The 18,344-nt window shown below is 41.2% G+C and overlaps 1 protein-coding gene across 1 annotated transcript in view; it reads left to right on the top strand.

Annotated features, from left to right (window-relative positions):
* LOC114649363 (prominin-2-like) overlaps positions 1-18,344 on the top strand; it is a 123,633-nt gene that overhangs the window by 79,422 nt on the left and 25,867 nt on the right. The window contains exons 14-17 of the mRNA XM_028798865.2: positions 527-612; positions 9,488-9,569; positions 9,654-9,800; positions 10,377-10,448. Of these exons, the coding sequence (XP_028654698.2) occupies positions 527-612; positions 9,488-9,569; positions 9,654-9,800; positions 10,377-10,448 (387 nt within the window). The remainder of the gene's footprint in view (positions 1-526; positions 613-9,487; positions 9,570-9,653; positions 9,801-10,376; positions 10,449-18,344) is intronic.

The raw sequence follows: 18,344 nt of genomic DNA, 5'->3' as shown, positions 1-18,344 counted from the left end.
TGAAATGGGGAAGTGTAGACACTTACTGGAATCCACCTTTAAACCAGAGCAGCCTGCATTCCAATTTTATACATTTTAATAAACAGAATAATTAACTTTCTATAAAATTGAACATGTCTACTTTTGCAATGGTTTGCATTTACTAAACACAATTTCATAGTGATATTTGAATGACAGTTCACTCAGTTGACGGGATAGGCTGACTGGTGACTCTAAACTGGCTCTGTATCAGTGTGCCCAGTTTGTAGACTGGTGCCCTGTTGAGGGCTGCTCCCTGCCTTGCACCCAAGGCTTTTAGGAGAGGCTACAGATTCCTGCTGCCATTGAATTAGGTGTTTTGGCGACCTGAGATGTGCCATTGAAAAACCAGTTAAGAAATGAATTCCCCAGTTTGTTTTGTCAATGAGAAAGACCTGCAATAACACTCTCGAAGTACAAAAAGGCATCAGATATGTTTAGATGGCTGTACTGATTGCTATTCAAGAACACTGTCACATTTAACTAATCAGCTCTCCCTTTTCCTTAGTTTATAGATAATCCAGGAAACCTGCCTCAGAGTGTGAACCTTTCCATCACCCTGAACATCAGTTTCCAGCTCAGTGACATCGCAAAGTAAGTGCACATTGTAATGGTGTGGGAATGGCTTCAGCATGCAGTCTCCTTGAGGATGTACGTTTTGCTCAGAGGCCTATGCACCTTGAAGGTTTAAAGGACTGATGTCTTGCCAGTCATCTACTGCTATAAGAAGCTCTACAGTATGTAGAGATAGAAGGTTATTATTATTAGTAACAAGTTAAAGATAGTAAAAGTGCCTACTCGAGAGTGAGAGAGAACCTGGTAATGCACACGCTGGCATGCACACATACTGTATGTGTAAGTGTGGAGGCAAAGATACAGAGAGCATTCACCTGCTTAGAGTGCAATGTGTGGTAGGCATCTGGATGTCTTCGCCATTTGGCCGATATTATAAAATGTAAGCTAGGATTGGCCAGGCAAAACCTGCATTGCGTTTGAAATAGAAGTGCAACCACAAGAGGTCATCTTTTGACCATCTTTGGACAGTGGAGCAGTGAAGAATATTGTGCTTTGGTATATAGAGAGACCTCCAAATAATTGGAGTAAATGAAGGTATCTGGGAATTCAGCTGTGTGTGTTTTTACTTTTTGATTTTCGAGTGTTTATCTCCTCATTTGTTGAGTAACCTTTCTGAAATGAGCATATTTAAAGAAAATGAAGACTGCTTGGTTTTCTTTTTCTTCACTGTTTCTTTTCGGAGTCCTTAAAAATATTGGAAATAGTCACTTGGTTTAGATTTTTGCCTTTTTAATTGTGTCATAGCATTGAACTGTGCTTTAATATTAGCATGGAAATGAACTGTGAATTGCTGGCACTCGTTGGAATGAAGTAGAAATTCTATTGGTACAACAATTGAATATGAGTCTCTGTCTCTCACTAACTGGTCCAGCTGGTTACAATTATAAGATGCCCAGGGATTAGGTCTGTTCTACTGCATGGGGCATCTCCGTTATCCCAGTCAATGAGGAGCTGAAATTTCCCTTCATCTGTTAATTTAGGATCACAGGGTATCAAAGTCATGTGGGTCCATATAATAAGTTTAGTAGGACGTCACTTGGTTAATGGAATAAAATGGTAGGACATTTTAGCAATTTGTCTTGCTATATGGTTGCGAGACATGGACGTTATCCAGTGACCTGAGACGAAGACTGGACTCCTTTGGTACTGTGTCTCTCCAGAAAATCTTTGGGTACCGTAGGTTTGACTTTGTGTTGAATGAGAGGATGCTCATGGAGTCCCTAATGAGGCACATTACCTGCATTGTCAGTTACGGCACTATGGCCATGTGGTGCATTTCCCCAAGGGTGATCCAGGTTGTAAGATTCTCATTGTTGGGGACCCAAGTGGCTGGACCAGGCCAAGGGGTCGCCCATGTAACACCTGGCTGCAGCAGATAGAGGGTCATTTCTGGAGGGCGGGACTGGACCGCGTGTCTACCTGGGGAGTTGCAAACCGGAATCCCGAGTTGTTTCACCGTGTAGTGGGTGCGGCAACGTGCTATACCAGTGCATGCTCCCCAACTTGACTTGACATTTTAGCAAAAAGATTTCTTTCCAAACCCATGAAAAGGTGTTTACAGATTATCAATAAATTCTTAAACAGTATAAGAGTATGCCTAAAAATCTAAATACAAAACAGCTTAAAACCTCCTTCACAAAGTTTCTTTGGTGACTAATTTGGTCTGGTATGGTTCAACGTGTAAATAACTATTTACAGAAGTAGGTTGACTGTAAATAGTAATCTATTGTTCTCATCTCATTCCTGCAACATGACCCATCACAGTGCCTCACCTGTAGCCAATGTGAACGATAGGAGGTGCCACAGAGCCCCAAAACTCAAGCATGACCAAACAAAACAAGTCCTGAGTTCAAAACAAACAGGGTTTATTACAAGAATATCTCAGTATAACAATTATACATGGTGTTTCTGATCTACTCTCTCTTCTCCGCACTGCTACTCCTACGAGGCGAGTGTTGCCCGTCTCCATTCCCAAAGACAAGGCAGTGCGGTATCTTTTATTGAAGACACGGGAGTACTTCCGATGCCAGGGATTCAGCCATTGGAAGTACTTCTGGCTCATACAGAAGTCCTAAAGAATAGGGAGTTTAACTCCCTGCAGCACTCCCTAGTGGCAGCCTCCGACCTCAGGAGGATTTCACTACCGGACTACAATTCCCAACATTCCCTGCAGGTGTACAAGGCTAGGGATGCTGTCACATTGCCTATGGGAGGGAGACAATACTCTGAATATAATGGTCTCCCCTGTCCTTCCATGCTATTGGTGTCCTGGCCAGGTAAGGATCTCGACCCAAGTCCATCTGGGACACCGGTCCTCATGTATCATCTGTGACACCAATCAAAATCATAATACATAAAGGTACAGGAGTAAATTGATTTTAAAAGTGTGTGCATAGTCTATTTAAAAGTTCATAATATTTAGGGGTCTTGTTCTGAATGTCTGGGTAACACTTTAATTCAGGTAATGCAAAAAGACATCTACTCATTTACTCTTAAGTATGAAGTTCTTAATAAACACTTCTTTGGGTCTTGTGGACCACCAGGCTGGCATTGCTGCCTCACCCCGACATAGACAGGCGTGGGAGTAGTGTCTGCTGGCTCCTTTTATACTGCACCTGGAAGTGCTCCAGGTGCTTGATGATGCATCTCTGGGTGTGGCGGAAGAACTGCCCAAAAGGGCTCAGTTGATCCTGCTGCAGCACCCTTGCTGATCCCAATAGGGCTGGACCAAATTCCAACTCCCATGAAGCCTTGTTGGAGTCCAAGGCACTGCTGCAACCCAAAGGGGCTGCCATCTAGCGTCCCAGGGGAGGTAATGCTCTGACCGTGCTTGCTCCCTCAGTCCTCTCAGCGTGGAGGCGTCATATCCAGCAAGGGCCCCGGCCGCACACTGCAGTCTTCATAACACTTACAAAGCATCAATAAAGTGTTTATTCAACTCAGCAATGTGACCTACTAACAAAATGTCACTTTGGAGTGGTCTGAGGAAACACATTTCTTTTAATATTACATAATTAGCAAGTGATTTAACCATCATGTCAATGTGCCGCACTGCACAGAGATGAATAACCTGCTGTATCTACTGATGCTCTGTGTTTTGAGGACATTTGCTAAGTTCTGATTACATAAGAGGAAATGTGTAATTGATGCTTTTTTGCTGCACCTAAACTGAAGTATTACCAATGTCTGTATAAGGCTGATGCCGTGAATATGGCTGCGTCATGCACTTCCTGGGGTGTCAACACAAACATCTCAGAATGAAACAGAAAGCAATAAGCACCTGAAGAATTCTAAATGGCTATCCTTTGTGGTTATTGTACTTACAGTACCTTTAATTTAAAGGTAGAATAGGTACTTGCGGCCTCTCAAGCATGCCAGATGAATTAAGTTTGAAAGAAAGTACGCAGGGAAGTAGCAAGACAGAGTAAGTTGGGTCAGGATTGTTTGAATTTGTTTTCAGTTGTTAATAGTTGAGTTTTAGTTTGTATTTTTACAAGTACTGCTGCTTAATTAAGGTCAGTAGAAAGTCAATTCAGGGGCACATCAAAGGCTCTTTGTTTGTGGTCAAGCGGCCAGGTAGAGCTGATTGCCTGTAAATTGGGGGCAGTTACCATTGTAGCACTAGCAAATTATTTAAAGAGCTGCAGAGAAACAGCTACTCCATTTGGGGACCAAATCCAGGTATTTAAAATCCTTAAAGACATTGATAAAGTAGATCCAGCTTAAGGGTGAACTCGAGAACACAAGTGGATATAAGGAGAAGTGCATTTAAGATGAAGCTAGGAAGCACTGCTTTATGCACAGAATTGTGGGAAACTTGAACAAACTACCCAAGACTTGTAGGTCTGGTTCAGATATTGGGACAGCTTAGCTATTAGCTAAACAAACTGTCTTGATGGACTGAATGGTCTCCTCTCGTTTGTCAAATTTCTTATGTGCTTAGACAAAACAGTCTCTGCTGTGAGGGACACAGACAAGAGGTCCAGTAAGAGAAAAATCTGAGGAAGGGAAGGGATATTAATGCGAAAAACTGTTTAGTGAAATTTAGTAATAGACAATCACAATGCCAAGACTCCCAAAAGATAGGCACAAAAGCACCTGGAATGTCCGCCTGACAGCAGGAACAATAGGGATCAGTGGGCAGACCCATAGCAAAATGCGTGCAACAATTCTAAATTGAATATTTTGAAGATTGGGGTTCTTAGACAAAAATAAAATACTACTAAAAATAGTTTTCCAAGAACATGGAGGTATTAAGGGAAAGTCCCACTGCCGAACAGAGAGACTCGGTAAAAGTTGCACAGACGAAGATATGGAGATGCCTCAGGTCTTGAGGTAGAGGAGAGAGAGTGCAGGATCTGTGTGTGTGTCAAATAAAAATCATTTGTTGGGACAAAAAAAATAAATAAAGTGTCTGACATTTATTTTATGTAGGTGAATTCTTACTAAACCCCTTCTGGAGTTATGAAAATTGTGGAGGCAATTGCAGACATTAGGGAAGTATGGCAAGTTTTGAGACAAGACCGTAGTTGTAAATAAATGAAAAAGAGAAGAATGGGATTCCAAGCTAAGATGTCAGGGACTGGAATGTCTGGTACCCCAGCATCATTAAATCACATTAAGATTTTTAATGACTGATCTTATTATTAAACTAACCCCATCAATTTCCATGTAGTCTGGTGTTTATGAGACAGTGTTTAGGACAAACGGTAAATTATTCTTAGCAATACTTAACAATCTGTTCTGAGACATTTCTCAAGAAACACCTATAGCACATTACATACAAATTCAAAATACCTGGCAAATTAAGTATTTTTAAGCATATCACAGCCAAATTTAATTTTGCTATTAAATGTATGCATATGCAGGGTATGTCAGATTTATACTGTGTGAGCAGTTCACTATATACTGTATGTATTTCATTATACAGTTGATGGGAGCATAATTTACTGTATACTGTAGTTTATGCATAGGGAGCCTTTCAAAACATAATTTCAGAATTTAAGGCTTGTGTTTCTGTCCTAAACAACATTTCACAAAAACTGACAGCTCACCAAACTCAGTCCCTGCCTCTTTTAAACCTTAACGGCTGATGACAGAGCGCACACATAATGAAGTAAACACGGGGAGCAGTAGGCCAGTGCCAGCAGATTATGATGATAGACAGTAAATACAGTAAATAACTCAGTTAAAGGTAATGAAGCTTTCCGCCTATAATGAAACCTCACGTGGTCATGTTGGATGTGGCGCAGTTGTAGCGCTGCTGGGAGATTGTGGGTTTGATTCCCGGGTACTCCCTGTGTGGAGAGCGCTTTGAGTAGTGAGAAAAGCGGTATATAAATGTAAAGAATTATTATTATTAAAAGTATTTATAATTTTTTGTATTAAAAGTAATGTGGCAGTTATCTGATTCTGAAACAAAAGCATACATCTTAACATTCAGAACAGTAGAAAATGTTGTGTTTTTCTGAAATATGATTTCAGAGTCTTAATCAATAATATTTCCACACCAGTGATTTAAAAATTCAAGTGTGGTATTTATCAAATCTGTTGAATGTCATTAAAACATCTTTCACTGAGGACTGAGTATGCTTTTCATCCAAAAGTAAGCATCAGAATCTTTTAATTTATGGGATACCATTGCAGTGACTGCCTGAAAAAAAAAGGAAATCGGACATGGCTTCAGATTTGATCTCTCCAGCTCTCAGAAAACTCAAAAAATGAACTATTGGGGATGTTCACTTTAAGCACCTAATTTAAGTTACTTTAACTTAAAACTGGTATTATGTACCTTTTTCTAGTGACATTGACTTAAATCTGTTAGCTGTAACACTAACACAATTTATTTACGTTGAAACAACACAATCAGATTATATTTTTTCAACAGAAATAATTGTCATTACTCACTAATATTATGTTAATCTTACTCAGAATTGATACTTTTCTACATCCTCAAAACATGGTAATCCCACTTTCCCTATACACAGTTAAATTAAGTTGATTTAATTTAAAATAGTCAAGTTTTAAATGCATGACTGTCCCATATTTGCATAAAGTGGGATATTTTGCATAAAGAACCGCCCCTTTTGTTGACATCACATTCTGATGGATTCTCACTCCTTTGTATACTTGGAAAGAAAGTTAAAGACTTCCATCCATCCATCCATTTTCCAACCCGCTGAATCCGAACACAGGGTCACGGGGGTCTGCTGGAGCCAATCCCAGCCAACACAGGGCACAAGGTAGGAACCAATCCTGGGCAGGGTGCCAACCCAGGACACACACAAACACACCCACACACCAAGCACACACTAGGGCCAATTTAGAATCACCAATCCACCTAACCTGCATGTCTTTAGATTGTGGGAGGAAACCGGAGCGCCAGGAGGAAACCCACGCAGACACGGGGAGAACATGCAAACTCCACGCAGGGAGGACCCGGGAAGCGAACCCGGGTAGTTAAAGACTTAGTAAACTGTTTTTTTTTTCAAATTTTGTGGGTTTTATGGGGTCGAAGAAGCTGATTTATGAGACTTTTTTTGATACATGTCTCCCACCTTACATGAGAAAAGCATTTTTTTCTTTCTTTCCAAAACAGCAATTTAGTTAATGTTAAGACTGCAGGAAAAATGGAGTCAACTGAAATATAAATTGATTACCTTTTGAATAACTACACACTTAATAAACGTAACACTGTTGATATAGTTTGAATATTTATTTCATAAGATGTAATTCATTAGTATTGCTATTTAGAGTTAATTAAACACAAAATGCTGTGATGTGTCTTTTATGTAAGTCCATTTAGTTTATGCTTTAAATGCAGTAAAATAAAACAATGTTGAGATTTTTACTGTAATTTCTTGAACATAAGGAAGTGTATTTGATCTAACCTGACCACATTGTGTTGGCAGTCATTTATGGAGACAATACTGAACACCTTTACTTAAAATTCACATAGTTCAGTTTTTTGAAAATTGTTGACATAAAACAGTTAAGTAAATCCATAAAAATATTTTGGGTATACATTTGATGCATACATTTTGAGAGCCTAGTTACCCATTTTTGCACATCCCTTGGATTTATGGACTATTAATGCAACCTTACATTATACAGTGATTTCTGAATTTGTATTCAGTCTGTTGACTTCTTACACTCTGTATTGTGTTGTAGATTCCATTTTAAATGGATACATTCACCATTTTTTTCCATCAATCCACACTCAATAACTCAAAGTCAAAAGTCAAAGTCAAAGTGAACTTTATTGTCATCTCAACCATATACAAGTATACAGATAGACGAAATTGCGAAGCTAAGGGTCCTCAGTGTAACAACATGACGTGCAAATAATAATTGAAAAATAGAATTAAAATTTAAATTAAAATTAAAACACAAACAAGACAAGACATTGTGCAAAGACAAGACAAAGAAGAACCAGCAATATCGATGTGTAAGATATGTAATATAATAAATAAATAATAAATAATAGATATAGATAATACAGAAATTATCAGTGTATGATAATTGTTGTTTAAGACGTGTAAACAATGACAGGTCAGAATGTTTCACAGCAGAAGGATAACAAGAGTGTCAAAATACTTAAAGGTCAGTAGGAGATTTTCAGTTCTTTTCTACCTGCACACTCGTCTTTGCAGGACAGTGGCTCACATGTTTAAAAGTTCTGTTTTTAGCGGTGGTTGAGGCCGTGTGGAAGATCCCAGGGGGCAGCCTGGTGTTAAGGAGTCTAACAGCTTGGGGGTAAAAACTCTCCTGCAGCCTGGCAGACCTAGCTTTGATGCTGCAGTATCTTCTCTTGGATGGCAGAAGTGTGAAAAGTCCATGTGAGGGGTGTAAGGGGTTCTTCACAATGCTGCAGGCCTTGTGGACACTGCGTTTGTAAGATATGTCCTGTAGTGAAGGGAGAGGCATCCCAATAATGTTCTCTGCTGTCTTCACTATCCTTTGCAGGCGCTTGCGGTCAGATATGTTGCAGTTGCCATACCAGACAGTGATACAGCTGGTCAGAACACTCTCAATGGTGCCTCTGTAGAACATGGTGAGAATGGAAGGGGGAAGACTTGCTCGCTTCAGCCACCTCAGGAAGTGTAGTGTCTGCTGGGCTTTCTTGATTAGTGATGTGTTATGTGTTCACGTAAGTTATGTGCACACAGAAGAACTTGGTACTCCTAACAGTCTCCACATCTAAACCATTGATGCTGAGTGGGATGTGGGCAGGACGTGATTTTCTGAAGTCCACGATTATCTCTTATGTCTTGTCGACGTTGAGAGATAGATTGTTGTCTTCACACCATACGGACAGCCGTTCGAATACAGCAGAGATTAGTCTTTATGTGTGACATGACTAACCTTTTGAAGCACTTCATTATGATTGGCGTGAGTGCAACTGGTCGGTAGTCATTCAGGCATGTCACTGATGACTTCTTCGGCACTGGTATGATCGTGGTCGACTTGAAGCATGCTGGGACTGATGACTGGCTCATAATGATAAAGCGAAAATATGTCTTAAGAATGATTTGCAAAAAACGTAATTTAAAACTAAAAACTGAAATCTCTCATTCTTAAAATTACTCAATTCAGACACTTTAGTCAGTACTTTGTAGAAGCCCCTTTGGCAGCAATTACAGCTACTAGTCTTCGTGGGTAAGTCTCTACAAGCTCTGCACACCTGGAAGTTTATCTTATTCTTCCTGGCAGATCCAGTTAATCTTGCTCCCTTCTACCAACAGAAACCTGTTTTAGAATCTCCTAAAAACAATTTTTTTCTCACTGTGATTCTGTAATGGCCTGCTCTCCCTCTGTTTGTCTAAATATGGATTCAGTTGAAGAAACTCTTTCGTAAAAGTGTCTAATGAAACATTTTCTCATTTGTTTACAGTAACTGCAGTAATGGATCTCTCTACAGTGCCCTGCATTTGGATCAGAAGTTTAACCTCAGTGATGCCCTCAGCATTGGAAAGGTGTGTGTCTGTGGCCATTCATTTGCTGTGGTGAAGTGACCAGCCATAGAGCCATTGTCAGCTTATGTCAATCTTTTTTTCCAGTATACTGCTGACCTACAAAATAAGACGAACAATCTGAATGTCAACGTGAGTGATGTGACTCTCCTGCAGGATGCTGGAATCCAAAACTTGAAAGACTTCAAGAGCAGCGGTGTGGATAACATAAAATACACCCTCTTCAACCTTGTGGTGTGTTGGCCGCTCCTGGGAGCAAAGTTCTTGATTTTGTACTGTTCTTAAACCTTTATGTGCTCCTATCTATCTATCTATCTATCTATCTATCTATCTATCTATCTATCTATCTGTCTGTCTGTCTGTCTGTCTGTCTGTCTGTCTGTCTGTCTGTCTGTCTGTCTGTCTGTCTACAAATGGTACACTTGACACATATTTAAGGGCAATAAATAAACTTCCTCTTTATCCCTGGCAGGACTGGCACTAGGGTGGGACATTAAGCAGGATTTTACTTGGGCACAGGTGTAAACAAGGGGAAAGGGCCACATAAAGGAAATATATGACCTTCTACCATTCAGAAGATATGATCACATGTTTTCTTTCTGGCAACCGTTGTGTCTATGGCATCTTAAACATTACCTGAATGAGATTTGCTTTTCTTTCTTTCTTTCTTTCTTTCTTTCTTTCTTTCTTTCTTTCTTTCTTTCTTTCTTTCTTTCTTTCTTTCTTTCTTTCTTTCTTTCTTTCTTTCTTTCTTTCTTTCTTTCTTTCTTTCTTTCTTTATGGCCCTTAACACTATTTTTCTCCTTGCAGCTAGCACAGCCAGTGGTCGTAACGAACATCCCTGCATTTCTGATAACCCTGAACCAAACAATTCAAGTGCAGGTCAGTCACCTTCCAGTTTTTTCCAGTTTGCTAAGTATGGGGGATATTTCAAACTCCTCTTGAGAGCACTCTTTAAGGTTATTTTATTTTTAGTCTCTTCCTGCATTGCCATTTCAAGAAAAGTATTCCAAGGTCAATAAGCGATGAGGACAACCTGATGTCAGTCCAGCCGCTGTACTGAATCCATCACTGTTTAATTGAGAGACACGCTCATAGTGCCATACAGGGGTGTCCAGCTCCAATTCTGGTTTTCATTCTAACCATTTTCTTAATCAGAGGCCAGTTTTTGCAGTTAATGAATTTCTTTTGCCTTAATTTTATGTGTCTTGGTATTTAAGACTTAGATGCCTTAATGTTTCCTTTTTACCTTAATTAGCACCTGTGGACACTTTTTGTGACTGAAGACAGAGAAGAAAATTAAAATTAGTCAAAACCTTTTATTAATACATACCAGGCAAGGGTAAAATGTCAGAGAAACACAGTCCTAGGACACCGCGCTTCATCTGCCTCGAGCGCAGATGTCCTTGTTCTTTTATACCTTTCTAATCTCCTGATCGTTGACCATGTAAGCAAAAAATAGCATCCTGACTCATTGTACTTTTCCAGTTTTGTAAAGTCATTACCCTAAAGGTATATTTTCTTGTCACACACATCATCAAAAGAAACTTCTAGAAAGTATACATGCTTTTTGTCACGTACGCAAAACACAAACAAGTTTCATCACTCTGTCCTATTTTCTATACACACATACATTTTGTTCAATTACATCTTTTTATGTTTTCACACTCCTCCCTTTTTGAACAAAAATGATGTGGGCCTATAAATTCTATCTTGAAATGGTTGATGAAGGGGAAGGGGGAGAGAAAATGGAAGAAGCTATACAGGACATGCGCTCCTCATGTAGCATATATGCCCTTTCCATAGAGGCGGTCTGTCCTTAGATATTATATAGCGAAACAAAAGGATAATACAACAACCAACCAGGAGGAGGAGACAAAATGTCACAACCAAAGAAATGAAAACAGATCTTATCCATTGTCCCCAGGATCCGAAGGAGGATGTAAACCACTGATCCCAGGGATTTGTAATGCCAGAATTAGTGGAAAGTTCTTTAGAGAGAGCAGTGAGGCCTGCCAATGCACGAGTTATTGATCCATCTGGCGCGGTATTATTTGGAATATATGTACAACAAGCATCACCAAACATAGCACAAACACCTCCCTTTTCGGCAAGTAACATGTCCAGGGCTAGACGATTTTGCCAAGTCATCAGAGAAGTACGATCAAGCTGTTCATGTATGCCTTCAATAGCGTCTTTGGTGAAGTTAAGGAAACGTTGTTGGTTATAATAAAGGTAATTAATCCAATCTACATTCTTATTAATAGTAATTTGGGGTATGATAGATTCAAAACCGGCTGCGACTTGATCCCTAGCTTTAAATCTGTCTGGGACACCCCTAGGGACTCCAATAGCATCTATGTATACTCCAGGGCCATGTAAGGAGAGGGAGGTAAGGATAGAAGTCTAAAAGGCATAACTAATTGGATTGGAGCACAGATACCAGACCAATTAGGGGGAAAGGTGGCAAATAATTTGGACCTACGACACATCCACCAAATATCTGATCTAGGAGTGGTTTGGGAGAGAAGAAAGGAAGACAGAACGGTGTTCAGAGAAAAGGTAACCTGAAAAGTTTGAGAACAGAAAGAAAATGGTAAATCTCCTACCCATGTCGCTCCATTAGATTTGAAACATGTATAATTTCCTTCGTGAGTTTGAAACATAGGGGTATCCATGTGACGGGTGGGGGGAAAAAGAATAGATAGATTAGAACACTTTGAACCAGAGAGGGGTTTCTTGGAAGTAGTGAATAAGTACAGAAGGCAGGGCAATCCCACGGGGTCAGAAATGTTAGATAATGGGAAAGGGACTGTAGCTAAATGGGGACGGGCTGCAGCGCACGCATAACAATGAGCCCACTGCAACCATCTATTCTGATCCCCATAACCAGTTTCTACTGAAAAAGTGGATGAAAGGGTAATCCTAACAGGAGAAAAAATCTGAACCAAAAGTTAGAGAGATGGGTGTGTGTGTGCCAGAGAATGAGGGGTGTTAGTAACAGGATTGTCAATCTTAATTAGAAATCTCCCTAAAGGGTCTGTTCCAGATACATATACCCCTAATACATAAATACCTGAGTTACAATGGTTGTCAGCACATACAATGAGAGGCATGTCCTTTTATGATTAGAAAACCGATTTTTCAAACCGTATTTTTGGGCCTCAAAAGGTTGATAACCCCAGTCCTCAGTTCCAGTGTTAGCAAAAACCCATTGCCAGTTGTCGCAGTCACTTCCCCTCATACACACGTATTTGTCAGATCCGGTCCACTGGGCTTGTCGACCAGTCCCACAGTTGATCAACGGGAAAGTCAAGGTGACCAGGGCAGTAGACAAGGGAAAAGAAAAACATACAGCAATCAAGGGTGCCATCTCTTGCAATGTGAGGCGTGAATCCAGGCAGGCAATCCTTCAACTTTCACGGCGTGTGGTGTGGATAGAAGAATTTGGAATGATCCTCTCCACCTAGGCTGATGCCAGTGTTTCCTCCGAGTATCTCGAACCAGGATCCAGGTGCCCAAAGGAATTGGTAAATCCTTGGAAAGGGGGCTGGTCCTCCAGGCTTGATTAACCTGCTGGTGGATTTCCTTCAACGAGGTTCGCAAACCTGCAAGACTAGAGAAAATCATTGGGAGAAAAAGGTTTGTTAGTGTGTTTATGAGTCCAGACTCCATCAGAGAGGGACCCTTCTTTGGACCATTTTCTCCTTTCGATATCCGTGGCTTCATTCTGTAAAGAAATAATTTGATTATCAGGGTCCTGGTCATTTCTCTGTTGGAATAAAGAAATTGGTGTGTTATTATATGCAGCCTCTTTAGCAAAGTGGTCAGCTAAATCATTCCCTTTGCTAGCAGGATCCTGTTTTCCCGTGTGAGCTTGACACCCAACAATCGCTAGCTCCGATGGTTTGGTTATAACTTCTAAAGGGATTCGATCAATTTCTGATGTTGGATGGGTTTGCCAGTACTGGTCTTAAGTTGTGCTTAAAGGTTATCTATGCAACATACTTAAACGCGTCTTTTCCTTCATGCTTATTATTAACAAGGAAAACATACGTGCTTGAACCTTTATTCGTATCAAGTGTGCTGACCACTGCGTCACCATGCTCTTCCTTTATAGTACCTAAAATATACAACTTCCATTCATATTACAATTAGACACACATTCATATCACAATTAGACACACATTCATATCACAATTAGACACATTCCGCTTATCGCCAAAAAAAACTTGTCTCCCTTCTCATGTAATATTATTAAAAGAGCATTTTCCCTTCAAACTTGATCAGGGTTTAAAAGGAAAAATACTTTTGTATATTTACAAGCCTTAAACAAAAGTGGAGACAATTCATTTGCGCTAAACCAATTACACAAATCGATAATTATCTTTTTCAGTTTTTAGTTAGAGCTCTCCAGGACTGGTCTTAAATTCCCTTAGTTTCCATAATGTTCCATGATCATGGCAGACTCCAAAAGCATACCTGGAATCTGTATAAATTGTTACGATCTTCCCTTCGGACAGCTGACATGCTTGAGTGAGTGCTACGAGTTCAGCTGTTTTGTGCACTTAGCTTGATGAAATTTGATTTGCCTCCAGCAGGCGGTCCCCTTGGACCACTGCGTAACTGGTTGAGGGTGCTCCATTTTTTCAATTGTAACATTTGACAAAGTACAGAGTACATTCTGATACTCATAGGGATCCCTTTAATACACTCTATAACACACAAAATCACCCAAACCATTTTCAACACACTTCACCCCAGTATTATTCTATATTTACACTATATTTGGAAACAATGCAGCAAAGGAAACAGAAACAAATGGACTCTGAAGAAAAGCAAGTTCAACTCTTCAGGACAAACAAACATAAAACAGCCTCTCATGATGTTAGCTGGTGTTAACACAATCCTGCTCAGCTAAACGGCGCCGGTTTCCAGATCAAGGAGACTTCGTTGGCGAACTGAGTCAGCGACAATCAAGGAAGAAAAACTTCCGTGGCGATCCAATTACGACAACAAGGACAAATCCAACTATCGAGAAACCACACGGTACGATACCACAGCAAAACCGCATTCCCAGAAAAAAGGCTACAGTCACAGAGAATATTAACTCACAAGAAAAAAGAAAAGGACAGAAGAAATTTCATGAGAACTACATCCGTGCTTGCTAATACAGCTTCTGTTGTTGCAGCCACAGCACGAAGACACGGAGGAAGTGCTGCGGCCACTGGATCCAGTTTTGTTTTAGAAAAAATAAGTCACCGGTCTTTGTTTATCTCCATGTTGTTGCGTCAGTACTGCATTCATAAATCCCTGCTTTTCGTCCACGAAACAAAGTGAATGGACGAGAAATGATCAGGCAAACCTAGCGCGGGCGCAGATAGAAGAGTAGTTTTGAGGTTACAGAGCCTTCTCAGCCAATTGTTGCAACGGCTGTGCTCTTTCAGTAAAATTTAGAACCCACTGTCTGTAGTAGCCCAGAATACCTAAAACAGACATAACCTGTTGTTTTGTTTAGCTGCAGCTTAACCTTAGAAACTTTATGGCCATTTTCCCCCAGAAACAGCAACAATTTTCTGAGTATCTATTGTACAATCTTCTTTCCGTAGCGCTACATATTATTTCCATCTACATACTGTATCAATGTACTACCTTTTTCCGGCCAGACGCCTTCTAAATTTTGGGCAAGAGCTTAACCAGAAACACAAAGGGCTTCTCTGTATCCCTGAGGCATGACGGTCCATGTCCATCGGCGGTACCGCGTTTGACGAGATCGGGATGTACGGCGGAGATGCCAGCCTCTGCTTCGGGAGACAAAGGATATTGGGCACGGTGCGGGCGGAAGGAGGATTTCGGGTGGATCACCAGAGGCTCACAGTGGGCTATCCTTTGAAACACTACTTTAGTTATTAAATGGTCAGGAGTATCAAAAATACCTGGAGTAACTTGTAACCAGTCTGTTCTTTCAAGGCATTTTTCCACCCATGGTCCTATTTTCTCCCATTTAACAGTGTGTGATTTAGCTAAGGAAAAATATGAGGCACTATTTTGCCAAGATAATATATGTGCTGTGAGCATGTAAAATGAACAGAAGCAGCTGCCTTTGTGGATGAAATAAAAACACAGTAGATGTGAAGGGTTTCGGGGCAAATACCAGAAATAAGGAAAGATTCTAGCCAGGTGGTGTCTACTTCTATAGGGAAGTATTGGGCAGTACAGTGTAAAATGTCAGGGGCCTGTAAATTGGGAAAAAACAAGGGGAAAAAGAGTGTAGGGCTTTGAGGAGAATGGTGTGTGGGGAAATATCTAAAAGAGGGTTTGGGGTAAGGGGTAATTTGACACAACAACTTTAGGGTTGAACAAAGTATGTCCGCCAGGACGTGACTGGACTTGAAGAGGTTTTGATACTTGAAGAAGGTGAGGTTGTCCAGAAGCAGTAAGCACAGTAACAGTTTTGTTCGAGGTAGGGACCTTTGCCAGCAAGCGAGTGGCACCAGTGTCGATTAAGAAAACAGTCTCAGTGCCATCAACGAACAATGTCAGTAAAGGATCAGTCTCTGAATTATGAGTGAGCAAAGGTAGTTGAAAAGAGTGGCTGGAGGTCCCAGCGTTTTCCTATGGCCAGTATTGTTAGTCAGGGGTGTCAGAGGAAACAGATGGAATAAGGGGAGGTGGGGGCTGTTGCTGTCTGTGAGGGCACTCCCGACGAAAATGTCCAGTTTCACCACAGGCGTAACAAGAGTAGGAATTAGCATTGGAATTAAAGGGAGAGGGAATAAAAGGATTCTTAGTGTGGTCAACAGGAGGAGCTCTAAAACCACCTCGTCCTCTTCCTCGTCCTCGTCCCCTTCCTCTAAAGCCATATCCTCGACCTTGGTCAGGAGCATTCCTGGTATAATAGTTCATCTGTGTTGCCAATAATTTGGCATGAGAGTTCGATTCGGCCTGTTCAGCATGTCGTTTGACTTCATCAAACGTGGCACTTTCCCACTCAATACAGGAAGTGCGGACCTTGTTTTGTATATCAAAGTGCAAACCGGAAACAAAAGGTGGAACTGCAGCTCGGGTGCGGTCATCAGCATTCCCCAAGCCCGAGTGATTAGCCATAAGGTCTTGAATCCTATGTGCCCATTCATCAACCGTCTCGTCTTTCTTTTGTTTTGCAGCAGAAATAAAGGACCAGTCCGTTTCTTTTTTATATTTTTCTGCAATATTTTGTCTCAACGCCTCCCATTGTGGGTTAAATTCGCCTTCTCCACCTATCCCCTGTCCTCGAGTTAAAGCTGGGTTCCATACCCATGGAATGTCATTGCGGACACCCCTGCTAACAGTGGCCCATGTGGTCCCAAACTTTCGACGAAGTACCTGGGTCCATTCAGCAGCATTAGGCTTATACATGCTATCTAACTGATCAAGTTGTTCAACAAATTTTAGTCCTCCTACTTCCTTTGGATCTGGAAGTGCATTCACGACATCTTTTAGTTCTTGGATGTCCCAATTCCGATTTATCATAACTGTTGTGGGATTTTGGGGTCCAGCTGGATGGGCAGGGTTATAATGGGGATTGGGAACTTCTATTAAAGGGCAAGTAAGTGAAGGATTAGAGGAGAAAAAAGTTGGAGCTGGTTTGTGAGTGGAGGTTTGACTTCGAGGTTTGACTTCGAGTGCATTTGGAGACGGGGGTTTGTCTAGTACAGGGTGAGTCATAGTGATCTGTGCCTGGGGATTCATCAGGGGAAACTTCTGCTAGTTGTAGTGCAGGGGGGGACAGTCGGAATGGGGAATAGAGGAGGGGATAATAGAGGTGTCTGAGGTCGGTTCTGAGGAGGGGAAAAAAAATAATAGGATAAATCTAAACCTGTCTTCTTTACTATAAATTTTCTAGGAGACCCATTTTTACGGGGCGTCTGTTGATCCTCCGAAAATAATCCTTCCAGCACTAATGATTTTGATCCCCCTGTGCGGCGATTAACAGGCTTACTGTTATAAATTCCCATTATATCCCCTTGCTCTCCCGGGTTCTGTATTTAATTTTCCAACTATATACTGATTCGCCTAATCCCTTGTACGTATGAATCAGCGAGGCATTAAGTGTGCCACTCACTAAACCTAAACTGTTCCCTTCTTAGTTTTAAGGGGAGACACCTAACTATCGGTCCTGATCCAGTTCCCAGGAGAACACGGTTTTGTTGCTTATTCCGTATGTAGATTTATTTATTTTCCCATAGCGCTACATATCTTCCATAGCTACATATCTTCCATAGCGCTACGTATCATTCCGTTCCTAACAGCAATCCTGTAATCTGTGCTCTTTTCGGTTTATTTCCATACCACCCCGTTACTCGTCCCGTTAGCCTGTCCGCTCACATCCCCGGATTCCAGCTCAGGTGACTTCGTGTCCGATTCGGTTCAAGTCTCCATCACCTTAAGCAACCCGTTGAGATATGAGTATGACTAGACGGTCAACAGGAAACTCGCCCTCCCGTTATTTAGAAAATAAAAAATATTCGGAAATCCCCCGGTGCTTACCCCAGCCTGGAAGTGTGCAAGCTCTGTCTGGAAATCCGTTCAGTCACCGTGGATGTAGCAAAGAGGAGACCAGGGGCTCCTCACGCAAGAACTGTTTCAGGACAGGGCAGTCCTAACTTTTGCCGGAGCTGCATGCTCTGCTGCCGGATATCTCAAGTTAACGGCAGTCCGCTGTTAAGACGGATCACTGAAATGGTCTCGCTGGAGGAGTCGACCGGCCGTCTCTTGCCCCACGTCCGGGCGCCAAAA

This window comes from Erpetoichthys calabaricus, chromosome 1 (genome assembly GCF_900747795.2).
Source record: "Erpetoichthys calabaricus chromosome 1, fErpCal1.3, whole genome shotgun sequence".
NCBI classification, from domain to species: domain Eukaryota; kingdom Metazoa; phylum Chordata; class Cladistia; order Polypteriformes; family Polypteridae; genus Erpetoichthys; species Erpetoichthys calabaricus.
Note: the sequence above shows the minus strand (reverse complement) of the source record. Positions and strands in the feature narration are given on the sequence as shown.